The sequence below is a fragment of the Anser brachyrhynchus genome, assembly GCF_964034855.1.
Source record: "Anser brachyrhynchus genome assembly, chromosome: 13".
NCBI classification, from domain to species: Eukaryota; Metazoa; Chordata; class Aves; order Anseriformes; family Anatidae; genus Anser; species Anser brachyrhynchus.
The window spans coordinates 19,203,310-19,231,031 of NC_137708.1; the positions used below are offsets into that span (position 1 = coordinate 19,203,310).

Consider the following 27,722-nt stretch of genomic DNA (forward strand, 5'->3'; position numbering starts at 1 on the left):
TTGTAACTGGAAGGTCTGCCTTGCAGGTGCATTTGTTTATTGGATTTGCTTCTGTGTTCTCTGTTTTCAGTCTCTAGCATGTCACCAGAAGGGTTGTGAATTATCTGGTGGGAAGTGGCAACAAAAATAAATTCATAAACAAGATGTAAAAACACCAACCCTAAGATTAGCTGTGATCCAAATTTAGACCTTTATCTAGTTGGCAAGCAGTTAGCATGTGAAATTTGGTTGAATAAATCAACTTGGAATTAATGTACACACTCTTACATTATTGTATGTTTTATTCCTGTAAAAACAAAGTGTAGAGCAAGAGAATTTTGACAAATATCTCCCCCACCATCCATAGCAAGATCGAGGGGAAGACCAAGCCTTGTAGAACTTCTTTACCATTCTGAAAGATGCAATATAGGGCTTGAGCCCAATATTATTTTCCTTGGCAGGTTATATTTAGGATTCTTGTGTTTTGGGGCTTTTACAGTGACTTTATTCTGAACTCTGGTGTAAAATGGAGATCATTAGCAGAACAGAAGGTGCTTACAGTGGAACTTGGTGAGAGGAAGTCAGCATCTTTTAGGTTAAGACCCTACCTGCAGCAGTTACACCCCGCTGAGTATTTTTTACATGGAGTCGAAGTTCCTCAGGCAGCTCCCAACGCTGTTGTCTCCTCATTTTTCTTCAGGTTTGAGCTATGGCATCTCTGTGGACTGGATGGACTCCACACAAGAGGAGGTGGCCTTTTGGCAGGAGATGATGTCTGCTACCAATGAATGGATTGAGGGGTTACTGCCACTGCGTTCGCTGGCAGGGAGGAAAAAACTGAAATAACCTACTGTATGTTCTAGAGAAAGGCTGAACACATTTGTTAGAATTAGGAAACTTCCTGCCCCGAGGTAATCGAGACCATGGGGCTGGCAGGTGTCACTTTAATGAGGCAATTGATGGACAGCACTTTGGAAAAGTTAAACGTAAAGTACTAATTCCCTGACTGAGGAGTTGGAAGGTGCCTAACTGACGCTGTACTTGATTTTGACCAAGAAGAAACTTTGTTTGCCTTTTTGTTTAATCATTTATATTCAGTGTATTTGAATTCCATTAAGCTCTGGGAACATTGTCAGGGAAGAGGAGGTATAGATATTTTATTTTTTTACTGTTTCTTGTGCTGTTGTTTTTTTTCCTGTGCAGAGATGTAGTTTTACTAAAGCAGCCGTGCGGAATTACTCGTATTTCCCTGCAAGTGGTACACTTTGTACTTGATGTAGAATCGCTCCAAGTCACCAGCCAGCAGTCTGAGAATGAGCGTTTTGCATTTGTCGCTGGTGATAACACGTCTGTAATGTGAGGGAAATTGAGATCCAAGGTGAATCCAAAGAAAGAGAGGACTATTTGAAGCAGAAAATGAAGCAGCCTGAGGAGGATAACAATGAGGAATTCAATGCATTAAATCTTTTCTGCTTTAAAATGAAAGAGAGAAGAGACGATCCTGCAGCTAGTGGGATTTTGCAACCAGGAGCTGCTTTCCTAGCTGTCCCACAGGCTTCCTCAGTGACCTCAGGCAAGTTGCTCTATTAAAAGACAATTCCAGTGCAATATAAACTGAAGTGCTCGCCCAAATATAAAATGTTGTTACATTGCTAATGGACCTAATAGCATCTTCGAAATGCCTTGTGTGCAAAACATTTCAATATGAAATAATGATGTAGAAAACAGTCTCGTGTTAGCCTGGCGCAGTGGGTCAGGAAGGAAAGGTCAGAACCGCCATGGAATTCAGGAGGTCTTGGCAACTGCTGGGAGAGGCAAGCAGCGAGTGAACGAAGACAAAGGGTAGCTGCAGAGCTGAGGCCTGGGGTGATTTCCTGCCTCTGCATATCCTGCTGCCCTTCTCATCTACCTTTCACCTGATGCCTCTCAGCCTCTTGTTCGGAGCTGGAGTCACCTCCCTGCCAATAGCTTGCAAGAACTTTGCGTCTGGCGCATTAACAGCAGCCGAGGGGCATTACGAATGCATTTTGAAATGCAGCTGTGTAATTTTTACTTTGGATGTACATATTGTGATTAAATTGAATGGTTTTCTTTAGTCATCAGCAGGTCTCCTTGTACCTGTCTTTAACGTGGTCTGAGTAATGAAATAGCAAGCAAAAGAGGTGTTATATTTTGTCACGTCAAAAAAGAACCCAAGGGCAAGTGAAATGTTGTGGAGAAATATTTTTTGTAGCTATCCTGTCTTAGATTCTGGTTCTGTGAATATTTTGATATTTGTCTTTAGTGTATTGATTTTATTTTTAAACTCAAACAGGATTCGTTTTCAGCTTAACAAAGATGGTTCTAAATAAATGAAAGAAAACATGTATGGTTGAAGTGACAAGACTTTTTCATGAAATGAAGACATTTGGGAGATAACCAGCAGCTTTTGTGGGAAAAAAAATATGGTTTTGCAATTGGAAAAATATAAAACTTGAAAATGTACCGGTTATACTAATGAAAGCACTAACAGAAAGTCCGTACAGCAACAGAATTAATTAATGACCAGCCTAATGAAGGACCTCATATATATATATATATATAGCATGTCAACCCAAAGATACTTTGTATGGGTTCCAGCCTTGCATAATTTGTTCACCAAGCTTTGGTCATTTTTTACCTTTGTGGGATAAAATAGCAATTTTTGGGCCAAAGGTAAGAGTTTTTAAATGATTAGCTTTACCTGTTTAGGTGCTGAACATGTGAATATTGATGCATACATATGACTTAATTTCGACGAGGAGGCCTGCTTGTTGGAGCGGATGGTTTGGTGCAACGGAGTTACCTGCAGGACTGCTGCTCTCACCCCAAACTCTTCCTCATCCTGCAGCCTGCCTCCCAGGGAGATTTCTGCTGTGGCTGCAGATGTGGTCGGTAATACCAGGGGCTATGGCTCAGGCAGGTCCAGATCTCTCTCTGGAGGCGCCTCCGACTGCTCTTCATTGCAAAAATGGAGTCATCTTGCCTGCTCCTCCTCCTCCTCCTCCTCCTCACGTGCAGAGTTAGCACACGCGGTTGTGACGATGTTGCCAATGCTGCTGTTTACAGAAATGGAGCTGGAAGTGTTTGTTTTGTGTTTCAGAACATTAGCATCTCTTTCACTAGTGGTGCTAATAAAGGGAGAAAAAGGGTGTCAGTGGGCCACTTTCATCCCAGAGTAGTTGCTTTTATGAACTTGGCTCAGGACTTTGTGAACAAACTACTTCTGTATTCAGATTTCATTGAGGGTTTTTGTTAATCTTTCGCTAGCTTGTTTATTTAAATTAAGCCCTGATTAACTTAAGGAGCTTTCTTTGGCATCTTTCTTTGGCATTTAATGGTTTATCAGAGTAAAAGATAACACTGCCAAACCACATATGCATTTGTAACACAGCTGAATCTGAGGGAGTAAAATTTGCCATGTCGTATCTGTTTCACTTACTATGCAGAAAGCACTTTATCAGGAAAAAAAAATAAAATCAGGCACTTTTATTGTCAGTGACATGTGCAGGAGTGGAGGAGCTTGTGAATATAAGGGTAACTGCCTGTTTGTACATGGCTTTCTGGCTGTATTTACTAGTTCATTACAGAATAGGTTCAGCAAAGTTTCATAAGAAGGCAAGACTCAATGCTTATAGTAAATGTCTTTTAAGACATTTCCCTGAACGTGAGCGTGCAGGTACCAGCAGAAATCTGTGCTGATGCCAACATCTAAGTCGTGGTGCCACGTCCTGCAGTCACCGATCTCTTGCTGGGTACAGAAGTAACCCCAAGGAGTGAGTAGGCTGAAAGGTTGCAGGCTGGTCCCCTTAGGCACTATCTGCTGAAAATAAAATCTGTGACTACAGTAGAGGTGGGCAACTGCTTTCCATAAATGTTCTGCATCTGAGAGTAAATGTGCTGCTTTTGATCTTATGCCTTATCTATACAACTTTTTCTTGGAGATCTTTACAAGCAAGAAAATGAGAGAAGGCAAGATTCTGGGAGTATTTCTGCCTGCTCAGACAAATATAGTATGTGGCCTATGTCCATTCAAAACTCTTCATGTTACAGGTATCAGAAACTATCCCAAAATAGTTCAGAAATTAAAGAAGAAAAAGAAAAAATTGCTGAATCTTGAACAATATCCTGTGAATGAGTGTCTCAGAGGAGATGGAAAATAAGTGGTTGAATTAATTATCCATTACTAAATATTTGCTCAGCTTTATCCTTCACCAAGGCAGGAAAAAATAAGTTGAAATGTTGTGGTGATTCGAGGAGAAAATGATGCTGGCTAAATGAACCCATGTGATAACATCTATTGAAATACGAAATGCTGTATTTCTGAAAGCTTGTTAACTCAGAAATGTATCAAATAGACCGGTGTATGAAAAACTGAATAAATAAACACACACTTTGGTTCCTGATAAGAGCGTGCATATTCAGCACCAGGTTGGTTGGTTGGTTTTGTTTGGCTGTTTTGTACTTGCTGTAGCTTTCATAGCTGGATCCTTTTTTTTTTTTTTTTTCACCTGCCTATTTTCCACCCCTCAGGTGTCCTAGTTGTCTGCTGTTATGGTTAAAACAGATGCCCAGGAGGAGATGTCCCTCGGTGTTGCTGTGAAGATTTTCTGAAGACATTGGGAAGCTCCCTGTAAAGCACCCTGCAAAAACGCGTTTGCAAAGATGCCATAAGGTATGTGTTGCTGGAACTGTGCTGCTGTCTCAGCAGTGCTGCTGCTGCACAAGATCTTAGTGACGTGTGGGAAGTTCCCAAGATAGAAATCCCTTCCCATGGGATCTGCCAGGAGGATCAGCCACTTCTTTCCAGGGGGTGGCCCTTTTATGGGAGGCTCCTCGTACCGGCAGCTCTGCCACAAGGATCAGCTGTCCCAGTGAGGGTCTGGGTGAAGTCTGTGGGGCCACAGTGGGGCTCTTGAGTGTGTTTGGTATTGCAGTGCCAGCTCGCGCTCTGTTGTGAGCAGAAGAGGGCTGATTTGTGATGAGGTTTTGAGCAAGAGCAGGTGACATGGGGGTGCCAATTCCTACCTTTGGAGCTTTTGCCAGCTTCTCCCACCCTTCTGAATGTGTTGGTCTGGAGGGTGCTGGGCCAGCTCAGAATGGTGCAAAACCGAGCATCAGCCTCCAGGAGGGCCATGGAGAACTCACTGTTAATGGCTTTTTTCTGGGGAGGGATGGGCATGGAGAGCTGGAAATGTCTCCACCAGGAGGCCTACAGGAGTTCAGCAGCCCTAGACCAATCTCCCTTCTATTTTGCATTAATTTCCCTGTCAATCCACAGAAATTCCTCATGTCAGATAGTAAAAACTGAAGGAAGTTAGGTGAAGATGTTAGCAGGCGCAGCATCGTCCTAGCAGGAGTGGAAAAACGCTAGTGGGAGCAGGGGCTGAGCTTGCAAGGTTTGCTGGTCACACCGGGTTTGTGCCAGAGGGCTCCAGCTGGCAGTCCTGCCGCAGATGGGCTGGCAGTTGTGGCATGCTTAAGCAGGCAGATACTTGCTTTTTAAAATGCTGTAAAATCATATTATGGCTGGACTTGTCTCTGGGCTGTGGCAATCCAGCCTCCATTGTGGACCAAAGTTAGCTAAACCAGCCCTGCTTTGATAGATCACCCTAGGAGGAAAAGAAGGAGGCCTGAGGATGAAGGCAGTTCCCCGCTGCTCAGTTTTCAGATTTTTTGCCAGGGCTGCAGTCAGGATTTAGTGAATTACTTGGTGGCCTTTATTATACACAACGCAAAATGTATAACACCACAAAGCCACAGTCCTACCCCCTGCAGTACCTGAAAGACCCCTACAATTAGTCTTAAGCAAGCTTTGCAGTTTCTGATTAAAAAAAAAAAAAGAAAAAGGCTTGGGTTTAGAGGCATGGAGCAGCGCAAATACAAGTATACTTTGCCTTTTCTTACTGTACAGAGCTGCTTGTGCTGTCATTAAACTTGAGGTGCTACCGGTAGGAACCGAAATCAGATTTCATGCATCTAACAACCCATAATGCCATCCTGCTAGTTGCAAACAATCCCAAGTAGCTCTTGAGCTGTAAGCAAGCAGCCTGAGCACTGGGCTCAGAGGGGAAGCTAGGGATCTGTGTTCTGGTAATGTCAGTAGCTCAGACACCCACTCTGTAGGAAGAAAAATCACAATAACCTCTTCTCCTCTCCTCTTCTCTCTCCCACTCACCATTACTAATTTATCATGATTGTAATGGCTTCTATTTGCTCTAAGCAGATCCTGTTCCCTTCCTAGGAAGACCTGAACAGCTACAGGGACATAATATTCCCAGTGGAGGATCTGTAATCTGAAATAGGACACTGGGAACTGCATCTGGAGTAACCCATCCCATGGTAATGAGCCGACTTTTAATTTATTCTATCAGGGAAACCTTCTGAAAATGTTTTACGTCTCTTCAGAAACCCAGCCAACGCTTGCTCCTTGCACAAGCTGCTGGTGCTGGAGGCTGAGTCCTGTGTGCACCTCTCTGGTTATTTCACAGCACTCAGCCTCCGTCTGCTCGACTGTTTCTGGTGTGATCCCACCTGCTGCTCTGCCACAGAAGTCCGCCAGTGCAACAGGCCCCTCAGCCCAGCCAAAAGCCAAGGGACAGAAGCATCATCCTGTGTCTCCTGGTGATCAGCCCTGCCTGTGCTTTTCCCAGGCTACTGCTGTTGGATTTAGGGCTGTCACCTCGTCACAAAGTCCTAAATTATGCTCCCAGTGCCTGCTGTCAGCATGGCTGTCAGTTCCTAAGCACCGTGTAGTGCCCTTGGCTTTACACTTGTCTGCACCACCCGGACTAACTGTGAGCATCCTATAAATAAGAAACATTAATTTGCTTAGTACCTTCCCTCTGCCCCGGGTTTTACAGGGGCACACGGCAGCTAGCAGGTCAGGGGTGCCATCACGTCCCTGTCAGTGGTGCAGTCTGTCTCGATGTCACATCTCCTGGGCATGCCTAATTTACCAGGGCTGTTTGTTTGGAACTAGCTAATAAATTGCTTGCTACATGGTGTGAGCCAGCCCCGTTGTGACCTGTAACTCTCGTCAGTAAGTGCCTGGTCTGGCCTGTTTGGTGTTGTGTGCTCCCGGGGCTCCCCTTGGGTGCAGTTTGTCTCATTGGTGCTGAGTGGGGCTGGGAGGTAAAACCCCCGAGGGCCGGGAACGTCCGCCTGTGCTTTTGGGTGCCTCGCTCACGCACTGCCCCTTGCAGGGTGGGCGCAGGCTGGGGCTGTCCTGTACGGATCCTGTGCAGGCAGCCCCACAGCGAGGGACGGCTGATTGATTGTGTGTTTTGTAGCCTTGGAAACTGAAAGGGCATTAAAATTGCATAGTGTGTGCAGTGCTGATGCACTCTCCTCGCAGTGCTGCCACTGGCTTGGAGACAGCTTCGATCTCCAGCTGACATCCAAGAGGTACAAAGGGCACCGGCAGGTTTTAGAGAAAGACTAAACTACAACCAAACGGCAAAATATTCAGAGGGAAGGACCCGTGGGTGGCAGTGCTGAGTCCTGGGGCAGGGTCTGACTTTCAGCCATCCCACCAGCGTGGGGCCAGACGTGCCTTCCCTGTGCTGTGGTTGTTTCGGGCAGCTTTCCCCCAGCACTAGTGGCGCTCACCGTCCTGTCCCTGCCAATAAACCTGCTTTTGCATCAAATCTAGGTTACTCTCCCTTCCAGACACAAGATTTTCCATTTTCTAAAATGGTACCAGAACAAGGGCTCTCCCAGGATCCCATTTGCTCCTACCTGCCCTGTTGCTGCTAATAAATCTCATGGCTGCCTGGTCACGCAGCGCGTGTTCGTCTGTATGTGTGTGGTAGAGGAGATGAAAATACCGTCTGTGTCACGGGATCCTGTGGGTTTATTTGCTGGGAAAACGGGTCCCTGATGCTCCAGGAATGTCTAGTGTTTTCCGCTAGATCCTACTGGGATCTAGATCTGCTGGGCACCATCCCACCCATCTGTGCCCTCCCTGGTTCCTCACAGCCTGGGAAAACTCAGGGTGCTTCAGCTGCTCCCCATCAGGGCTCACGCTGCAGCAGCCGCCCACAGGTGAGCCAAGTCCCCCATGACACCCTGTCTGGATGGGTGTCCCCTCCTGGGTTCCCCTTCTGCCACACAGCCACCAGAAACTGCCAAAAACCAGCCGCTGGATCTGAAGAGAAACCACACTGAAACCTGTCAGAGAAACGGACCGGGGAGATGGTGAGTGTGTGGGGAGGATGAGCGAAAGGAAAAGGGTTCAGAGAAACCACAATTTGTTGTGGGCTTGAAGTAATGGGCATCAAACGCTCAGAAATCATACAGCTAAATGTAACAGATCCCCACAAAGCCGTGCTGGCAATGAGTCATTGGTTAATGTACTGGTAACTTGGATTTATAGGTTTAATATTTTTTCTGTTGCTGTGCAGATTGCTTCATCAGTTTTCTTTCCTGTCCTGAGGTACTGTAAAATAGGATCTTTTGGGTTGGTTGTTTTTTAATAAATGTACCATATTTCAAGGAAAACGTTCCTTGCCATTTTTCCCCAAGCCCTGAAGTGTTCTCTCTGATGTCCTCGTCCAATTTGCAAGCTGGTTAACTAGCTCATACCTATATAAATGCCCTTTTTTGAGGATTAAAGAAGTATAACAGTCACTGCAAATGCATTTATTTCAATAGTGGTCATGCAGGCAGGGCTCTTTAATGAAATCAATTTATTAAAAAACATGTTTCCTAAATAATAAAAAAAGTTTGATGCTTGTTTAACTTAATACACACAATATAGTCAAGATTTTTAATAATTATGTGTGATCATTTTCCCTTCCAGAGACCACAGCTCTGCTTTGGAAGTGCCGAAGAAGCTTGAACCGAGCTGTACCCCACGAGCATGGCACCACTCCTGCTCGGGACGTGCCGTGTGCTGCCTCTGGCTGAGATCTTCAAGTCTGAGGTACATTTGGGGCGTTAAAGCTCAGGGGTGTGTGGGGATGTGTGGAAATGCTGCGTGATGGCAGACAGCGCTAAGGGTGCTGCTGTCGGGTTCCTGAGCAGTGTGCCTCGCCTCTGCGCAGGCCTGAGCACGGCTGAACAGAGCGAGGGAAAATGGATTTAAGATTTGTGGTGTTGGGGCGTTTAATTTCCAGGTATTTTCAGTTTTGAGACTCTATGTGCCTCACATATAAACACATACGCGTGCAGATATATGCGTGCGTGCTGCGTTTCGTCAGTTTGTTAGTCACACAACTCGCTTCCTCACAAGCGGTGAGGACCCTACATTTCTGAAACTGGGAGGAAGGTTTGAAACGCGTAGAGGCGTCGCGCACCCCGCTCCGCTCCCCTCACGCTTTGGGAAGAGCTCGGAAGAAGCAGCCTCGGCCCTGCGCTTCCCCTTAATTCGGGGTCCGCCTGGACCCCTGCTCCCCTCAGCCACCGGGGCTCCCCTCAGCGCAGCGATCCCCCTGCGCGGGCTCCCCTCAGCCCCGGGTCCCCTCCGCGCTGCCCCCCCCGGCCTCCCGTCACGGTCCCGCCCCGCTCCGCCCCCGCCCGGCTCCCGCGGCGGCGGCGGCGGCGGTCCGGGGCTGGCGGCTCCTCCCGGCAGTGCGGTGCAGCGCGGCCGCCATTACAGCGCGCCTCGGCCGCGCCTCCACCGCAGCCCGGCGGCGGCAGCGGCAGCGGGCCGGGCCGCGCCACGGGGCCCGCCTGAGCGGCGCGGCGGCGGCGGCCGCCCCTGGGTCGGGTATGGGCGGCACGGAGGAGGCGGCGCGGCGGTGGCGGTGGCGGTGCGGGCGCTGAGGCGGGCGGCGGCAGCATGGAGGCCATCTGGCTCTACCAGTTCCGCCTGATCGTCATCGGCGACTCCACCGTGGGCAAGTCCTGCCTCATCCGCCGCTTCACCGAGGGGCGCTTCGCCCAGATCTCCGACCCCACGGTGGGCGTGGATTTCTTCTCCAGGCTGGTGGAGATCGAGCCGGGCAAGAGGATCAAGCTGCAGATCTGGGACACGGCCGGCCAGGAGCGGTTCCGGTGAGGAGTGGGGCGGGCCGGGGCCGCTGCTGCCGGCGGGTGAGACAAAGGAGAGGCGAACCTCACCCCTCGCTTTTTATTTCATTTCATGGCTCCTTATCGCTTGCGTTTATTGGCTTATTTATCTGTTGGCAGCCGTCAGTGTGAGGAGCAGGACTGTTGTTGTCACCACGGACCGCGGTTGCGTGTAGGCTCACTAGGGCAGAGGAGCACACAGTCGGGTTTTTGTAAGCCCTGCGGTAGGTATCGGCTGCAGAAAGGCCAGGACCAGCCCTCGGCTGTGGCCGTGCAGGAGGATGCCACGCTGCGAGGGCACGGGCAGTGCCAGAGCGTCAGTGATACCCCTGAAGGCTCGACTGGGAGAAATAAGGGCTCTGTGTCGGGCTGTGCCAACAGCTCCTGCAGATTTGTGTGGCAAAATCCCACTCATGTGGTCGGAGCAGGCTCGACCCCATCTAAACAAGGGCTGGCGTTGCCACAGGACAAGTCCTGCTCCGACTGTGCTAATTCGGAAGGGGTGTGAGTGTACCCTTAGCTCCCCGCGTAGTTTGCATGTATTTTTCATGCATCTTTGACCCTCAGCTGCTCTTTCGTGATGCTCCCTCCGGAAGCACTTGCCTTGCTCCCAGTCTCTGCGCAGCTTCACATAGCTTCTGCCTCTGTGCTGTGATGACTCGCCTGAGGGGTGTTTTGGTTTCATTGAATAAATGAAATCTCCCCTGCTCCCGCCTCCCAGCCTTCGCTTGCATCTGTGGTGCTGGCGCCTGGCCTGGGATGTGCCGTACTCGGTCCCTATCCAGAGACAGGTTTTTTGTCTGGTACCTTGGGCTAGGAGCTGGTGCCTTATTCTGCTGAGAGAGGTGGCACTGTAACGTTCAGTTGCGTCAGATTCCAGCTTTGGGTCTTCAGAAAACACGGCCGTATGCCGTCCCGTGGTTGTGCCTGCGCTGTGAGGAGCAAAAGCTGTCAGATGGCTTCAGTTTGCTTTCTTTAAAATGCCAGGAGGTTTGGGGCCCTGGAGGCTGCTTACCCTTCGTGCTGGTGCTTGACCCAGCCTGGCTCCGGGTTGTAAGCGTGATGAGCAGGCAACCTTCAGCACAAGGGCAGGCTGCGCCGCTGCGATGGGCAGCAGCATTCAGCAGAAAGAGTGTAAGGGGCAGGAGCAGTGACTGACACAAAAATAGGCATTGTGCCACTTTGGAAGGCCCTTGCCAAAGTGCAGACTTAGATTCCCAATGTGAAAAGACAGAGCGAAGTGAGCAAACCCAGCTGCCTTTGTGGTATACTGTGAACTATGACAAAATTGGGTGAAAAAAATCTGTTTTGTGTTTATCTCTTTCAAGTCATTATTAACCCTGTGAGAAATCATGCCCCATAAAGCTCCTGGGCTTCTCCTGCAGGCTGTTTTTCTTGTCAAAAGGCAAAATACAGCTTTTTGGGGGATAAGCAGAAGCTTCTCAGACTTGTGAGCATAGACAAGAAACATGGTAGTGCACGTGCTCTCCAGAACCCTTAAACTTTTTTGTCATAGTGCAGGAAATCTCTTGAGAAGGAAATTCTTAAGAATAATCTCCCCTTTTTCACAGAGCTCTCGATTTTTAGCATTTCTAGCCTGCTCTGCACTAGCTTGAAGGCTGTCCCACACGAAAGAAACCACTGTAGTTATCTTGAAGATACCTTGTTGGCATTTGCTGGTCTGCATCTGTGCTATGTTTTTGCTCTTCCTGACCCCTATTGTGAGTTGTCTCACTATCAATAAATGAGAAGCAATTTCTGTGCAGTCAAGGCTTAAATTACGGTTAAGCATGTGCCTTGCCATTTTGCCGGATCAGCCCCAAAACCTTGCTCTTTGGGGCAGCGCTGAGGCTGTTCTTGAGCTGTTGAAGAGCAGGGATCTTCCTGGATCCAGCAGGTTTTGCCCACCTCGGGTTGCTCAAATACTCTGATTTCTTGCCTGAAACATGATGTTGTGTAATGCTAACAAAAGCAGAAGCATGTGCAGCCTTCACCCGCTGGGAATGTGTACCACCACCTACGGAAGAGCTGCTCCCCTTCAGCTGGCAGCTCTCCCTTGGCTGAGAGGGAAAGACTCAGACAGCGGAGGACCCCAGGTACAGGAGCCCCACCAGCAGTACACAGCAGAGCAGGGGAGGCTTCCCACACAGAGGCAACACTTCTATGTTAATATTTGGTTAAAATGGGTGCGAGTAGCCCTGCTGCTCTGCTGCGGTGCAAGCGTGGTGGGATGAGGGATGGTAGGAGCTGGGTAGGGGTCTGGAAGGGAGCTGGGCAGTGACGTGCAGTGTGAAGGCAGTGTAGCTTGCCTCCTGCGGCTCAGTAAGGGCTCAGTAAGTCTGTGGAAAAGGCTTTAAGAAAAGGCACTGAGACCTTCACCTAGTTTTACCTCAAAGCAGCGTTCAGCTTAGATCCTGTCATGTCTTTCAGGAGTACCTGAGGCATCATTGATGTTGGCAGGAGCAGCCAGGGCTGATGCGCTGAACACAAGGGAGAAGCAGAAATGCCTGTGACAGTGGTGAGGGGGCTTCAGAGCACCAGTATCTGCTTGCAGTTGGCTGGAGAGCAAAAGGCAGATCTAATTCCCTCGGTGCCAAATGTGCAGAGCTGCTGTTGTCCCCGGGCCAGATAACGGAGAGGAAGAAGTTGTCCAAGCGCAGCCAACTCTTATTTTTTGTCCCCATTTCTGGCTTTCTTCAATTTTGGCTGTGGATTTTCACTCATTGTTGCATGTCTGTTGATAAAGCAAACCTTGAAAAAGCCAACTAGTCCTTTTTGGGGCAGTTTCACTAGCTATGCACGTTATAGGACAGAACAACCTCTAACAAGAGTCTTGAATGACTGAAGAAGACTTGTCCCAAGGTAAACCTGCAGTAGTGCCTACACTTTCCCAGCAAGAAAAGTTCATGTCCCAGTGTAAATTCCTCCAGGGACTGAAATCGATCAGTGCTTCTGGATTTAGAACTAGTCCATGACTTTGCAGAAATACCAGTTTTACTGTGTCTTGCTTTTCCCACATGTAGTAGTCGTTGAACTGCATTCTCTGTAGCCCTCTGTTAGCTGATGTCGTGCCGCTTCTGGCTGCATTGAAGAATTGTGGAAGATGGTCTCCAGCTCTCAGCCGGTGGTTTGGGTGGCTTCCGGGTTACTGTTTAATGTTTTCAGGATTTGGGAGGAACAAGACCACCACTAATGCAGATTCCCCTTGGAAGCTGTTGTATCAGGTTGCTGTTACGTGGGGGATCAACCTGGATGCTCCTGTTAGTGTGTTAGCTGGAGTCGTGCATCCCGTCAGCTTGACAAGTGGCAGGAGAAGGCACAGGGTGGATGTCTGTGTGCGTGTGCCGAGGCCTTGGGTGGATGCGGGGTGTGCAGCTCCGTGAGCTGCCTTCAGACTCAGTGGCTTCCCTCCTTGCCTTTTATATTTCTATCAGCGGGTGTTTGGGTCCAAATAAACCCTTTGAGTTGTTACAGTGCTGCTGAACCAATGGGTCAGCCAAACCGATCCAGGTACTGAGATACAGCTGGGGGGGACTCATTCGACTACTAGCAAAGAGCGTATGGAAAGCCTCGATAGACAGGAGAGGCCAAAAATGGTGTATGGGGAGGTTCTGAACAGCGCAGTAATGAATCAGTGGAGCAGTTGCCCGAGGATGAAGTTTTTAAGCCAAAATTGGTTCTTTTTTGAATGACAAGATCTCCAGAGCACAAGCCAAAGCAGTAAGAATGGCATTCTCTGTCCTCTAGTCTGCAGGGCAGACAAGGTGGCAGTAATGCTGCTTTCTAAAGCACAGACAAACGTTCAGAAGTGCCACGTTTTGGTTAAGAAAAAAAAAATAACCAAGAGAAATGAGCAAAAAACCAGGCGAAACTTGCTGTGCCTTTCCTCCCAGCTAGCTGTGACTTACATATTTCTTGTGGCTCATTCTTTTCCAGGTCCATCACCAGAGCCTACTACAGGAACTCGGTTGGTGGACTCCTCCTCTTTGACATTACAAACCGCAGGTCCTTCCAGAACGTCCATGAGTGGCTAGAAGAGACCAAGGTGCACGTCCAGCCCTACCAGATCGTCTTCGTTTTGGTAGGTCACAAGTGTGACCTTGACACGCAGCGGCAGGTCACCAGGCACGAGGCTGAGAAACTGGCTGCTGCTTATGGTATGAAGTACATTGAGACCTCTGCTCGAGATGCCATTAACGTGGAGAAGGCCTTCACTGATCTGACTCGAGATATATACGAGCTTGTTAAAAGGGGGGAAATTTCAATCCAGGAGGGATGGGAAGGGGTAAAGAGCGGGTTTGTCCCAAACGTAGTGCACTCTTCAGAAGAAGTGGTGAAATCAGATAGGCGGTGCTTGTGCTGAGCTCTTCTAGCGAGAAAAGTGGTGATGAACTCTACTAACCAAATGTACTTTACTAAGTGAACTCAGTGTGACAGAAGGGAGAGCGACACTCCCGTTGTGAACAGCCTCCCACCTTGTTTTGGACACGAGGACAGCCCCAGGAAAGCGATGTTCTGTTCCATCTGACCTTTCAGAACTGGGGGTTACAAACCTAACAGCGAGTGAGCGAGGGTGCATGCAGTCGTTTTAAGGAGACAGGCAGCGGAAATGAGGGGCGGCAGCAGGGCACAGAGAGTACATAAGCAGCTCTGAATGGGCTGGCACATGCCAGGGTACTGTACATGTCCTGTTTTAAGTAACTCTATAGCTCTGTGCTGGGTATCGAAGCCACAGTACAGCTAGTGTGGTAGTCTGACAAACTGGCAGACAGTGAGAAAGAAAGAGGACAGCTTAGTTTGTGTCAGCTGCTTATTACCAGAAAGGTGTAAAGGCAGCACGGGTACCATTTCCTTATAAGGCCAACGCCACAGGAAAAGTTTACTGACATAATATGCACACTTTTTTTTTTTTTCGTACGTTCTTGAACATAGTTCAATAGTAAAGACTATTCTGTGGAATTTCAAGAGGAAAACAGTTATTTTATTGGTAATGAAAAGTCAAAGGACCTCTCCAATAGTGCTTTTCTTGGTGTACTGAACTGGGATTGCAAGTGGCAATGCCTGCTCCAGTAGTAATTATTCAGTGCATTCTAACAATATTTATTGCCTAGGTGTGTACCCTGAACGTACCCCGAGTTCAGGGCTTTCCAATAGCGTTACGTGGTCAGGAGCATAAAGAGAGACCCATGTGCTCATATGCTGGGTTTTAAGGCTGGAATGTTGTGTCCAGGTGGGGCACGCCAACATTTCTGTCTTGCCAACAGCACTGTGCTGACATTTTGGGTGTCTTGCCAACCAAGGCCAGTAGGAGGAATGGAAAGATGGGGGGGAGGGGGGGGGGGGGGGGAGAAACAAACTTGAAAAGCTTAACTCAGGTGTATCAGACATCCTCAAAGGTGAGATTTGCTTTTATAGAAGTTAAATAGTGTGGAAAGCAACAGCTTCCATCACTACTTTCTGCTGTTAAAGGGTCATTTTCTTTCTTGGCATCTGTGGACGAAGAGAACTAGAACGGGGAAGGAGGAGCACAGAACAGAAGTGTGCGAGCAGGTGAAAAGGAAAGCCACAAGACAAGCTCAAGAGTAAAATCTGTTTTCCTCCATGTTTTAATTTGACAAAAGAGGATCCATCTCAGGTTGGTCATGGTGGGTGATAGCTGTTGTTACAAAAGCTCTGTGTAGGTGGCTGTTTTCTGGGAATGCCGTTCCGCACTTGAGCTTTGCTTCTTCTAAGTTTTAACCAGCTTTTGAAATGCAGCAGGGTAACCAGGCCCCTGTAGCAAAGTTCAATCTATTAAAAACAAACAAAATGATAGTGACTTTTTTACTTCAGTGTGCAAGCTTTATACACCAAACTACTAATGGGTGGGAGGGATTAGGTGAAACCACAGGAAGCATCTAGTGTTTGATTTTAGGCCTCTAAGTAGAAAATAAAATAATAGTCAGATTTTTAAGCTACCCCCATCAATGAAAGTGGGGGTCTTGATTGCTGTTGAGTTCAGATTATGTCTCCCTTGAACCTGTTCTAGTTTGCAGCACTTGAGCAGGTCTGTATGAGTAATAATTTTAAAAAAAAGGTTTCCATATTTAAGCTGAAAAACAAACAAACCAACCACCCTGAAAATTAAATTATTTTTTTTTTGAATGTTCTCATAGAATTTCAGTTCCTGGACCCTGCTGGGAGGGCACCGGTTGCAAATGAGACTGAGGGAGGGGTGGCGATGGTCTAGCACCTTTTAGTAAGCTTGTCACTGCTGAGGCCCCCTGCTTAGTCTTGAATAGGCTACAAATACATTGAAAACCTCATACTAAGGCCCACTGAATTCCAGGCAGGTTCAGTGCTGGTCAAGTTGAGTGCCCTGAAGATAGAAAAAAAAATCTCTCTTTACAAAATCTCTTTCTAGGTAAGCAAAGCTGGAGAAGATTGATGCAGAGCACCACAGGAGCGTGGTTACCATGGGCTCTCTACCTTCAGCTTCTGCTGACACCAGTGGAGAGCGCAAGGTTTGCTCAGACCGGGACTGTTAGTCCTGTTTTCACAAAGGCAAGGACAAACACGTACAAAAGGGTCAGTTCTTTCATTCTCTTCTTTCAAGGTCTGGCTATTCACAAGGTGCGTCCTGGGTTGCGTAGCTGAGGGTAGCAGCTGTCCTAAAGGGCAGAGCTCGAGTGCTACATTAAAGGCAGTTAAAACTTGGATCAAACAGAGTTTTAGCAATAGTAAAATCCTGTAAGCCTCTGTGCAGGAACCTGGCCAGCAGGGAAAAGATCACTTTTCACAAGGCGACCAATATTTTATTTAATGGGTTTGGACATTCCCCTTCTCCCTCTCAGGGCCTTTCTGCTCCCAGAGAGAAATTCCAGAAAACCTAAATAAGTAAGTACCTTCAGATCTTCAGAGTAAATACTCAATTTAAAAGTACAAGTATCATAATTCTGACAAGGAACAGTACAGAAGGAAATGTATGCAGTCTTAACTACTTAGAGGTAATAAGTGGTTATATTAAATGATAGAGAAATCATTATATACATCTTTTTCTAATTCCTTGCATTTTCTAGACAGCTTATTAAAATATAGGAGATGTAGATTCATCTGTACAAAATTTGGAATGTTTTTTCTAAGATGAACTTACAGGCTATGCTAAGAATTCTTTTCTAACAACTGGTTTTAATGCTTTGACTTCTAGTACAAGAGGGATTTAGAGAAACCAGAAGGTCATACCTTTCACAGGATAAAGGTCAGGAGCTCTTTTACTCTAGGACAAAAATTTCAAAAAAAGAAAAAAAAAAAGAAAAAGCTCACTTTGTGGTCTCTACCACACGTTAAAAACAATCTGCATGTTAGATTGAAATTGCTCTGAACCTCCAGAATAAAAGCATACTATACACTTTCCTCGCTTTCTGTTATGCACTGTAACGAAATGTGAAAATAATGCTGTATTTAGCTGTCTGTATGTGACTGGAAATATGCTTGTATTTAGCAAAATGGTTACTGTGATAATGTGAATTCAAAACTTGTGAAGAAACTCTGGTGTTTTTTTTTTTTTTTTTTCCTTTTCCCCCTTCCCATTCTTACCAGTAAGCTACCTAGTACCTGTCCCACTTCTCTACAACAACCCTAACGGAAAAATCTGGTATTTGACTAGCTCAACAATAAACAGGATCTTTGCAACGCTAGCCGCTATACGTTATTGAGCAGATCTTCAAAACCAGCCAGCTACGGTGCTGAGGGAACCAGTGCAACTCTAGAAACACTGGCCATTCTGAAACCAACAACACCCTGTTCCTTACAGCAGTAGCCAAAAAAAAAGCTGTAGTCCCTCCAGGAGGCGTTTCTCAGCAGGCAGGACTTGTCACACAGCAAAGTAGCAGGGTAAGACCCTTGTTTGTACTCTTAACAAAAATGTAACAACAAAGGACAAGGCAGCACTGGACAGATCAGCTGTATGGAAGCCAGAGTTGTTTGTGAAACTTTTAACTTGGTATCAAGCAAACAAAAAAAAACCTACACCAAAACCAGAGTTTTGAGCCATCTCACCCCTTCCTCCCACAGCCGGATACATTTTGACCCTGCTGAGCAATTCCAGCTCTGATGCTGCCCACCTCCCCCACACCAGTACTAGCATTAGGTCATTGGGAGCCGCACACAGTCGGGTTTTTTTAGCTAGTGCATAAATGCTTAACTCATCATTTCATTGTGCACAACAAAGAAAAGCAATTGCTGCCATAGGACCAGCGAGAGAAGCAGCAGTGGGGGGAGGAGGGGAAGTGCTTCAGCCTGTTGGGATCTCATTAGTCCAAATAGAAGAGAAAATTGCAAAAGAAATCAGGACATGTTTGCAGCTGCCTCTCCTGTCATTGCTGATGCGCGTAAAAAGAAAGGGAGTGAAGAAGCCTGCAGTGTGAGCAGCCCCAGCTTCAGCCTAGCATAGCAAGGGGCAGAGATCCCTGCTAGTCAGATAACACCTGAGATTTCAACTCCTCTCTTCTAGTCAAAGACACCGGAACAAAGAGCAACTCCCTGAAAAAAAACAGGTGTGGATGAGCCAAGCCCAGGTACGTACTTGTGACCAGCACTGAGGACTTGCATCTTTTATTCCCATCCCTGCAGCTCTGACTCTTCCACAGCCACGGTGCTGTCAAATCAATTGCTTCTGTTCACAACTCAGATGTGCTGACTCACAGCCCCCATTTCACTCACTCTGGTATTCAACAGCTACACTTCCTGCTGCTGCTTCAACCAAATTTTTCACTCCCCTGCCCTCAATTAAGAGAGGAAACATTATAAAAAATTGTGCTTCAAATTCGTGACTTTCTCCCACAAAGAAAGATGCGCAAAAACTGGTGTTTGCCAGAATTGTTTAGTTTTACTATTTTAGTATCATGAAATAAAAGTACAAAAACTTTACAGGTATATTGTTTCTTACACGAAGTTTGAACAGTTAACATTTGCATTTATTTCGCAGCGAAACCTGTATTCCTAGTCACAGAATGTGAATATTAGCCACTGACATCACCAACTCGCATTTCATTTTAGAGAGATACTGCAGAGGTAAAAGGCAACAATATTGCAAGGCTTCTTAAGAACCAAAAAAAACCATTCCAACTCTTAACACCAGAAGTCAGACTGCAGTCAACCATCCTTCTCTAATACAGGTTTCACCACTGAGGAGGCTGAGAGTGTTAAGACATTTCAACTGGACATCTTGTCTAAGGGATCGCAAATGGGGATTCTCGTGTTTACAGGCTGCCAGCATTTTTGTGTCCTGGTTCAAGACATTTGCAAAAGTAAGCAGCGTGTGCATGTGTATGAAAAAGAACAGGGTGAGAGCACCTGCAGTCTTGACATAGCTTGTGCTGTTTACTCCATTTACCATTTTTCTCTGAAGACAAGTCGCAAACTGTTGTATGTAAAGTGCTGAGAGTTCAGTAACAGGCAGTTAACTAACAAATAATTATTAAAACCACGTTTATCCAAAGTGTATATTCAGGAATGCTTGTAGGTTGATGCTGCCAAAGAAGTACCTGACAGAAACAAAATCCAAGACGTGACGGTATTTTTCCTGCTTCCTAGAACAATATAGCTGCATGTCTTCCCAGCCCGTGCTGACTTTGACTTTATCAGCTGCACACAGAGATGAAAAAGTAAACCCTTGCGTTACCTTAACCTGCTAAAATGTCAGACTCGGTTTCATACATGCACCTCACCTTTTCAGACAAACTTCCAGGTAGAAATTTACTTAGGATAGACTGGTCTGATCAAAATACGTCCTTTGCTGGACCGCTTGGTGTCTTTTCGAATAATCGGTAATTTCATCAAGCATGCATGAAACCAAATTTTGAGTTTACAAATAAATAAAATGGTGCTCACCATTAGTTTTTATATATTTTACCATTTACTGAAATGCTTAAAGTAACTCAGTCCCTTAAGAATGAACTTTGGGGGGTGTTTAAATAAAAAATATTTGCAAATTGAAACCACACTTAAAATTGGCAAAACTATGCTTTGTTTTTGGAAGGGTCTTCCTTGTTTCTTCTCTTTACGTCCCAATTATAAACTCTAGCCATATCTGAGGGTGTGGAATTAAGGAAACTGCATATGCATTCAGATGAAAGAAAAGAGAAAAAGGAAAAAGCAGGTTATACAGTTGGCCAGACTACTTTGCTTACTCATGGCAGTCTACAGAAACCTCTCAATGAAAGAGTTGAGTTGGTGCACAGCCTTAACACACGGGAATACCAGTAATTGCAGGAAGGAAGGAAGGAAGGAAGGGTTGTTTTGCTTTGCAATGGCTGCCTGGCCATCAGTCCACAGCACTGACCCACCACTGCAGCTCACTCCCAGCCCAGGCTTGCAACCACCGCAGCAGGTTTCACAGCGACCCAACTACAAAGTCGAGCTTTGTACACCCAGCCACCAGCCCTCACCCAGTGCTGAAAACACAGTATCCTTGTTCCCTGCTAAAACAAAGTTCTTGGAGTGCTACAGAATTTTAATGGCAGCCAGTCTCAGATAAAAGCACATCTGGAAACAAGTAACTACCTGTCTGTTACCTTTCACATACACCTCCTCCCCTGCAAATTAAAAGGATACTGACTTCTGTAGTGGTGAACTGATCCCTAAGAAAATCCAGGTCTTCCTCTAGAGAATCAAGGTTTCTCGTGGCTGTTGACAAATTCTTCTCTAACAGCGCCTGAGCTTCATCAATATCGTATTCAAGCATCACATTGGCCTAAAAAAAAAAAAAAAAATTTGTATAAGCTTTTACTCTTGAGTGGTAAGGACTAAGCCATAGCACAGATATTTCATACTGTTGTATTTCATACCATTGTTTGTAACTAATCACATTAACAGAGCATGTCCTGACAGACCATGACAACGAGATGGAGGGCCAGCAATGCCAGAAACCACTTGAGGCTTCCATTACTTCAGCAAAGCAGTGACAAACCCCCCTGGGGACTTGAAGTTTTCTTCCTATTGCTAAGCAACAGGGGATTCCTCTCTCTGTGGACTGCAGTCAACTTTTAGGTATCAGAATCTCATCTCCACCATGTTTGAAAAGCAAGAGCCTCCTCAGGTTTCTTAGCAGCATCTTTCAAGGGTCACACAACTCTACAAACAATTTTTGCTGCATTCAAGATTAACCTTAGGATCTATGTATAATATGGAAAAACATATGGCTATTAACAAAAATTATTACAGGTAAAGATATAAAATGTATGAAAGTCCAATATGATAACATGGTGATTTTTAATATACAAATCTTCATTTCAGTAAGGAGCTACCATGTAGAGGGGAAAAAAAGTGGTACCAAGTAAAGATGTGCCCGTGAAGCTTTGTCCCATTTAAGAACTGTACATTAAACAGAGCCATGTACTATTAACTAGACACGAGTCCAGGAAATACTATGGATGCAAGAATGATAGAAGCCATTCTTTTTTAAATAACTGGAAGACATAATTTCTGCAGTAATAGTAAAATGCGTAGCCCAACACACAGACTGTAAGCAACGTGGAGGATAAAAGGCAGAAAGCCCAAGAACACCTGAAGATGATGAATAAATCATTTGTGGTATTTCATGAGAGCTTTTCTGTATGAACCAGCATGAACTTTCTTTGATATTCTCTATCAAAATAAACCTGGAGCACTGTGAAAGTCTCTGTTTGTGAATTCTGAAGGCAGCCTCTTGAAAGCAATGGGTATCAGACAGAAATCTTTTTATGATGGAAAAGAAGGTTGGGAGTAACTGCCAAATCAGCCAGGACGCTGTACGTGTCAACAACGCTTCTGTCCTAACCAGGCTGTTTGGTTTGGCAGCCAACACGTGGGAACACCAGGGATTTAGAAGTCTCAGAATAAACATTAGCAGGTTATCGCTACAGATAAGGAAGCCTCTGCTACGGAACATCCCAGCCTGGTATTGTTTCAGTGCTTAGAAATCCGTGTTTCGAGCTCTGATCCCACCAGTCTTCAGCACAGACCCCACTCTCAATGCTGGCAGGTACCCGTGAGGAACAAAAATCCCATCTTTCCCCCAAAACTTGCATGAAGAGGGAAAGCAACATGCTAAATACAAATAACGTAAAGAAGACAAGAAGCTAGTTAACAAACTTAGTTGTTTTGTTTGGCACATTCCAATCCTAGGCAATTACCATCGTAATTTGAACCACAATGTGATAAGGAAAATAGTCACAAATACGATTTTGGGGAAAAAACAGTTCAGCAAGATTACGAATCTCTGTGGTCTTACTGTGTTCAGCCATCAAACAAAACAGAAACACAAGCTCCACTAACGTGCTGAAATGGTCTTCCTAGGCTTGCTTCACCGACAAGACGCAGCACTACTATGTACACACGAGCACAGTTATGCCCCCATCTCCTAGGAGAACAGATGAGACAGTAACAAACTCTGTCTTTTGTAAGACTACGTTATTGAAACAGTTTCAGGAGTTCCATTTTACTTACCCCCAACCACAAACAAACTTTATCTGTAGGAGGAACTGAAGCTTTGCAGTAGAGATTATCTGCCAATAAAAATCTGGTTTCCATTGGATTTGTGGATTCCTTGGGACAAATGATAAAACTTAAAATTACTATTTTCACTAGAAACTTATGTCAGAGACAAAATGTACAGTAAGGAGCACGCTTTTCTGCTTTTTTGCCATTGGTACAGTATTAACTTTGGTGGAACTAAACATAACTTTACTTCAACATTCAAGTCAAGAGTTCCAAGACTATAGCATTTTAGAAAATATTTAAAAGCAATGCAGAAATCTCTATAAAGACTGGAGAGAAAGTCAAAGCTTAGCTGCAGTCTATGCACTATTAGAAGTGAAGTTTGCATTCCAAACATTACTTGTGTTGAACTAGCTTTCAAAAAGTACTACATACCTTTAAAAACAATTCTGTTATTTATAAAGGCATATTAAGTGTGCTCTCCAAAACATTTCTTGCAATGTGTTCTGTTAGGGTGGAAAGGTAGTTAGCTTTTCTCATACTCGTTAGATATTCAAAATAGTTTACCTTTTTCTTCTGCATGTGTTTTAAAATTTCTAATGTCTGTTTAATTTCAGGAATCTGACTTTTTAGCCTGTGAATTAACAACAGTCATAATTTATTATTTTACAGAGACACAAAGTTTCCTAAACAAGTGATCAGCTTTACTATACAATCCAACCTCCATTTTAACACTTGAAACTCTGAACAGCTTTCCAGGCCTATAAATGCAAATTTTAAAGATTATAGCAGGTAAAGACATCTTCTCATCTACTGCTTCATCTGCCTCTTAGCATACTGAGGCTCACCAGCGTTCTGAAGTGAGCAACACACACGGATTTCAAAGTGTAACAAACACATACAGTATCACAGACCTATTTGCCGAACTGCTGTGTTTCTGCATATTTTTGACCTCCACAGAGGAGAGGGAAACCGCAGCAGAAACACAGACAAAACCCACTGCAGGTAAAACAAATCAAGCGTGTTTCTACTGAGGTCTACAAGCCACAAGGTTTAGAGCCACAGGACTTGGCACTGTTAAACTGAAAGCTCCCTCCAGAGCTGAGGGGTCTGCCTCCTCAGGGATCTCCCTGGCCCTCCTGTCCTCCCAAACCTGCCAGGCTCCAACCGTGGCGAGCACCAAATCAGGCTGCCAGGCGTGAATTAACAGGGGCATGTCTCCAGGGAAGAAGTTTAACTCAAATGAAGTTTTACTTAACGCTTTGATTCTGGGTTTAAGAATTTGCTTCTTACCTAGCTTCAGATCAAGACTGAAGCTACTGCAGAGGTAAGAGATTACTGACCCAAAAGTTAGAGGCTTGATGCAGTAGATGCTGATAAAATGTATTCTTATCTGAACTAGGCTGAAGAAATTACAACAGTAAAACAAGCCTTTTTAGCCTTAGAGGCTAAGGACCAATTCAACAATACTGGTTTGTTTTTTTTTTTTGCATATAATTCTCAGGAATAAGAAAAAGAAAGCTGTTATTTTTCCCAAAACTACTGCCAATATTAGCTCTAACAACTATTTTTTACTTATTGGGATATTTAAATAAACTAGGCTATATCAAAAAAATACAACTGTGCTAAACATTTCCCAGTTCTGCAAAAATTATGACTTACCTCCTTTTCTTTTGAGCAAGATTAAGTTCCAAAAATTTATACTTCTGATACTGCTCATCCAACTTTTTAAGAACTACGTCTGCTGTCTCATTTCCAGGCTGTTTCATAAACGAATCTACATCTTCCTTTAAGGGGAGAGAAAAACCCTCAGCGTTAGAAGAGCTTTACAGAAATCCCAGATATAACTGTGCTATCATTTTACTCGCAGCTAAGTCTAGATTTTTTTCTAGGTAAACAAACTTCTTTTTTTTCTGGAGTAAAGTACAAAATCATTTTGATTTCTTTCATACCTCTACACAACACCCACCCTTCTTCTTCAGTAGAGAACTACACAGCAGATGCAGGGAGTATTTCCTGCCTGTATTTGCTAGTGCCTCGTTAGTGGTGGTATCAGTCCTGCTGGCGTTAAATGAGGAGAAACCCCCAGCTCGTGGCTAAATTTTGACTCCCTGCCCACAAAGCAGGGATAACGCTTCTCTTTGGCTGGTCAGATTGGGAGCTATTTAGGATAAGACTGATGAAGCAAAAGAATCACGGCCTGACCAACTGTACATAGTGGCAGAGAAGAGAGAGGCAAAGGGGAGAAAACCAGTAACAGCTCAAGCAAGCTTTCTGCTGGTAACAAGTCTTCGGAAGGTCCTTCTGCAGTCGGCAGAAAGCCACAGAAAGTCCCCGAACAAGCAATTCGTGTCAGGCCTAGCAGCAACCAGAAAAGAAGCCAGAGCAGGTGAGGATGCTGTCCTCTGTCAGACCCCCGGAAAGCAGCTCAGCTTTCGGGGAGGTCCTTTTTTCAGGTCCATGCTCTCAGCCTAGGGGAAGATGCCTCGGTCACAGGCTTCTGACCCCGACACCAGCTGCCTCTGTGTAATTCACGAATACCGTGCTTGGCCGTGGCAGCAGCTCTGTTGCTGTCCGTACAGCTCGCAGGCCTCTCTGGGTGATCCTCTTACAACTACACGTGTACCTTCCAGAGGTTTCACCTCAGAAAAGGACTATAACACATTTGTAACCTCAGACAGACAGCTGGTTTCCTCCTGACTGATGCCTGGTAAACTCTCTCAGCTAAAGAAACTTGTTACAAAATTGCTCAACCTGTCAGGACGTCAGAGCTGCAGCAGAAATACGAACTCCACAACAGACTTCAGCAGGCACAGTGAGCTCGGCAGCACAACAGCAAGTCGGGACTCACGAGACCGCGTTTCAGACTAATTGCCTGAGGAACGCCTCGAGCTGTTGCACCAGCAGGAGAGCAGGAAACATCCCTACCTCCCGACGGCCTGTAACGAAGCTCTGGCTGAAAACCCAGGGATTAGATGGACGTTGTAAACGCGAGGCCCGAGGATACTGAAATGAAACTCCCTCTTGCGGAAGCCATCCCGCCCGCGCACATCACCCGAGACAGGAAGAAAAAGCAGCGCTTGGTCCCTGCCCGCTCCTGGCACCAACGCCCGGGGCCCGGCTCCTCCCGGCGGGGCCTCGGCCCAGCGCAGCGCACCCCGGGGTCGCGGCACCCCGCTGTAAAACCACGGAGGGGTTCAGCAGGGACCCGCCGGGGCCCCGCGGTGTCCTCCCGGGAAGGAGACGCCCAGGCCGGCCGCAAGCTGCGCTCCCCGCGGGGCGGCAGGACCCTCCCGCGGCCGTGCGCTCAGCTCCCGAGCGGCGGCCCCAGCACCGCGGCCGGCACCCGCCCCGCTGCTGCGGGAGCCCGCGGGGAAGGCGGCGGGGGCCGCCCGCCCCGCCCCGGCCCGCAGCGGGCACGGCCCGGCGGCGCCGTTCTGCTCGGTGTCGCCGCACGCAGCCGGTACGCGCGGCAACAACGCCGCCGGCCCCGCGGGGCTCCCCCCGAAGTGCCATCCCCCGGCCTATCGCTCCCTCGGCCGGCGACTCGGCCCCTGTCGCGACAGCCCCGCGCCGCGGCTCACCACGAAGACGGCCTCGGGGATGCCGAGGGGCCCGCGCCGCGCGCCCCCCGCTGCCGCCGCCTCGCCGCCGGCCGCCGCCATCTTGGAACCGCCGCTGCGCGCGCGCCGCCGCGAGAGGGGAGGGGGAGCGACGTCATCACGGCGGCGCCGGGGTGAGGAGGGGAGGGGGCGGCGGGGGGCGGGGCGGGCGCGGGGTTGCGCGGCGCTCATTGGCGGGGCTGCGGCAGGGGGCGGGGCCACTCTCGCCATTCATAAAACGGGGCCCGCGAGACCGCTCAGGGAGGGGAGGGGGGAGTAACGGGGTGGGCGCCTCCGGGAGGAGCTGGGGGGCGGGGGCTGCCCCTGGATCTGGAGCCCTTAGGGAGCAGGGCGTAGCAAAAGCACCGCTCCCAGCTTGGAAACAGAAGCCGGAGAGAGGAAAGGAGTAGGGCCTGGTGACTTGTCTTCATTTCATTTGTTAAAGGGGGACAAAAGTAATAACACCAACAATGCAACACACCAAAGGGAGGCAGTGCCGCTGTGACCTGCACACAAAGGTTGCTGCCCTTGCTGTGCACCAGCAGCTGTCCCAGCCCAAACCTCCATCTGGGGCAGGCAAAGGCCAGGAGCTGCAGGCTGCTGCCGAGGCGTGAGTGAGGCCTACGGCAAGCTCCAGCTCCCACCACCACAACTCCCCCACGTAGCTCCCCAAAGCCCACCCCAGCCTCCGCAACTGCAGCTGTGCACAGTGGCCCTGCTGTTCCTACAAGGACATGGGTTACCTGAGCTGCATCTCCCAGCTGCTCCTGGAGAGGAGCTGAAGCTTCATGTATTAGAACCACAAGGAACACGAATAGCAGTAAGCCTTACTTCCACTCCTTTGGAAATGGTTGCTGTGCTATTATACACTTAAATTTCTACCACCCCCTTTCATCATGTGCTCATTACTACAAAAGTTAAAATTGGTTACAGTTTAGTGCAATCATTACTGGGAAGGAGCACTGCAGCTTCCACAAACCCAGCTCACGCCCACATGCCCAGGAACACAACCCGCTGTGCAGCAAATGCCTGCTGGCCCCATCCCTTAACAGCTGAGTGCTAGGGCCAAGTCCTTCAGCAGCAAGGGGAAGCCTTGGGCTGGCAGTGACACAGCAAGAACAAGCTGCTGCGTAGCGCAAGCTCAGAACAAAGCACATCTCTACAACTACATAAATAAAAAATGCAGCTATTAGAAGTCCTGGGCTTCAAGGCCTCTAATTTGGAAACAGAAACCTCTGCAGAAGACAGGGCTCGTTTGCATGCCTCTTCCAGGCCCTCAGTGCTCACTGAAATGCTGACTGGCTAGGCAGTAAGTCTAACTTTGGGCAAGCTAAAACAAAACCAAAACACCTCTAAAAAAAAAAAAAAAACAGAACATGCACCCACAATGCTCCATACAGAAGGGCTTTAAATCAACAGAAGGCTCCCAGGCAGTTGCACACAAACACTGCACAATTAAAAGTTGTCATGCTTTTTTTTTTTTTTATCTTGAGACTGTTCACACAGCTCATGCGGGATTTGAGGGTAACAAACAAATCTAAGAAAACAACACTTACTCTCTGCAGGACAGTGACCAAGGGTACACAATTATGAGACTACCAAATACTTTGCACTGACCAAAGCTGATTTGACACCTGGATGTGGAGAACAGAT

The 27,722-nt window shown here is 47.0% G+C and overlaps 3 protein-coding genes across 16 annotated transcripts in view; 2 read left to right on the forward strand and 1 right to left on the reverse strand.

Moving 5' to 3' along the window:
- LOC308176990 (synaptotagmin-like protein 2) overlaps positions 1–4,427 on the forward strand; it is a 72,098-nt gene extending 67,671 nt beyond the window's left edge. For all 9 annotated transcript variants that reach the window (XM_080553530.1, XM_080553531.1, XM_080553527.1 and 6 more), the window contains one exon: positions 680–4,427. In XM_080553530.1, coding sequence (XP_080409656.1) covers positions 680–825 — 146 coding nt within the window. In that variant the 3' untranslated portion in view covers positions 826–4,427. The remainder of the gene's footprint in view (positions 1–679) is intronic.
- A 5,146-nt stretch (positions 4,428–9,573) lies between these two features.
- RAB39B (RAB39B, member RAS oncogene family) lies at positions 9,574–17,536 on the forward strand. 6 transcript variants are annotated; one of them, XR_013938761.1, is made up of 4 exons: positions 9,580–9,996; positions 13,948–14,168; positions 15,481–15,646; positions 17,198–17,307. XR_013938761.1 is itself a non-coding variant. In XM_080553574.1 (3 exons), the coding sequence occupies exons 1-3, from the start codon at positions 9,782–9,784 to the stop codon at positions 16,436–16,438; spliced, it is 384 nt and encodes a 127-aa protein (XP_080409700.1). In that variant the 5' UTR covers positions 9,575–9,781; the 3' UTR covers positions 16,439–16,590. The 6 variants fall into 6 exon arrangements, 4 of the variants coding, with proteins under 4 accessions (XP_080409698.1, XP_080409700.1, XP_080409697.1 ...); XR_013938762.1 differs by having other exon boundaries at positions 9,581–9,996; positions 16,415–17,536; XM_080553574.1 differs by lacking the exons at positions 15,481–15,646; positions 17,198–17,307 and adding an exon at positions 16,415–16,590 and having other exon boundaries at positions 9,575–9,996; positions 13,948–14,092.
- A 1,321-nt stretch (positions 17,537–18,857) lies between these two features.
- Positions 18,858–26,208, reverse strand: VBP1 (VHL binding protein 1). Its single transcript, XM_080553569.1, has 6 exons — positions 26,052–26,208; positions 24,130–24,254; positions 23,035–23,101; positions 22,477–22,575; positions 20,605–20,743; positions 18,858–20,080 (listed from the first exon to the last, which is right to left on the reverse strand). The coding sequence occupies exons 1-6, from the start codon at positions 26,130–26,132 to the stop codon at positions 20,010–20,012; spliced, it is 582 nt and encodes a 193-aa protein (XP_080409695.1). The 5' UTR covers positions 26,133–26,208; the 3' UTR covers positions 18,858–20,009.
- Between the last annotated feature and the right edge of the window lie 1,514 nt (positions 26,209–27,722).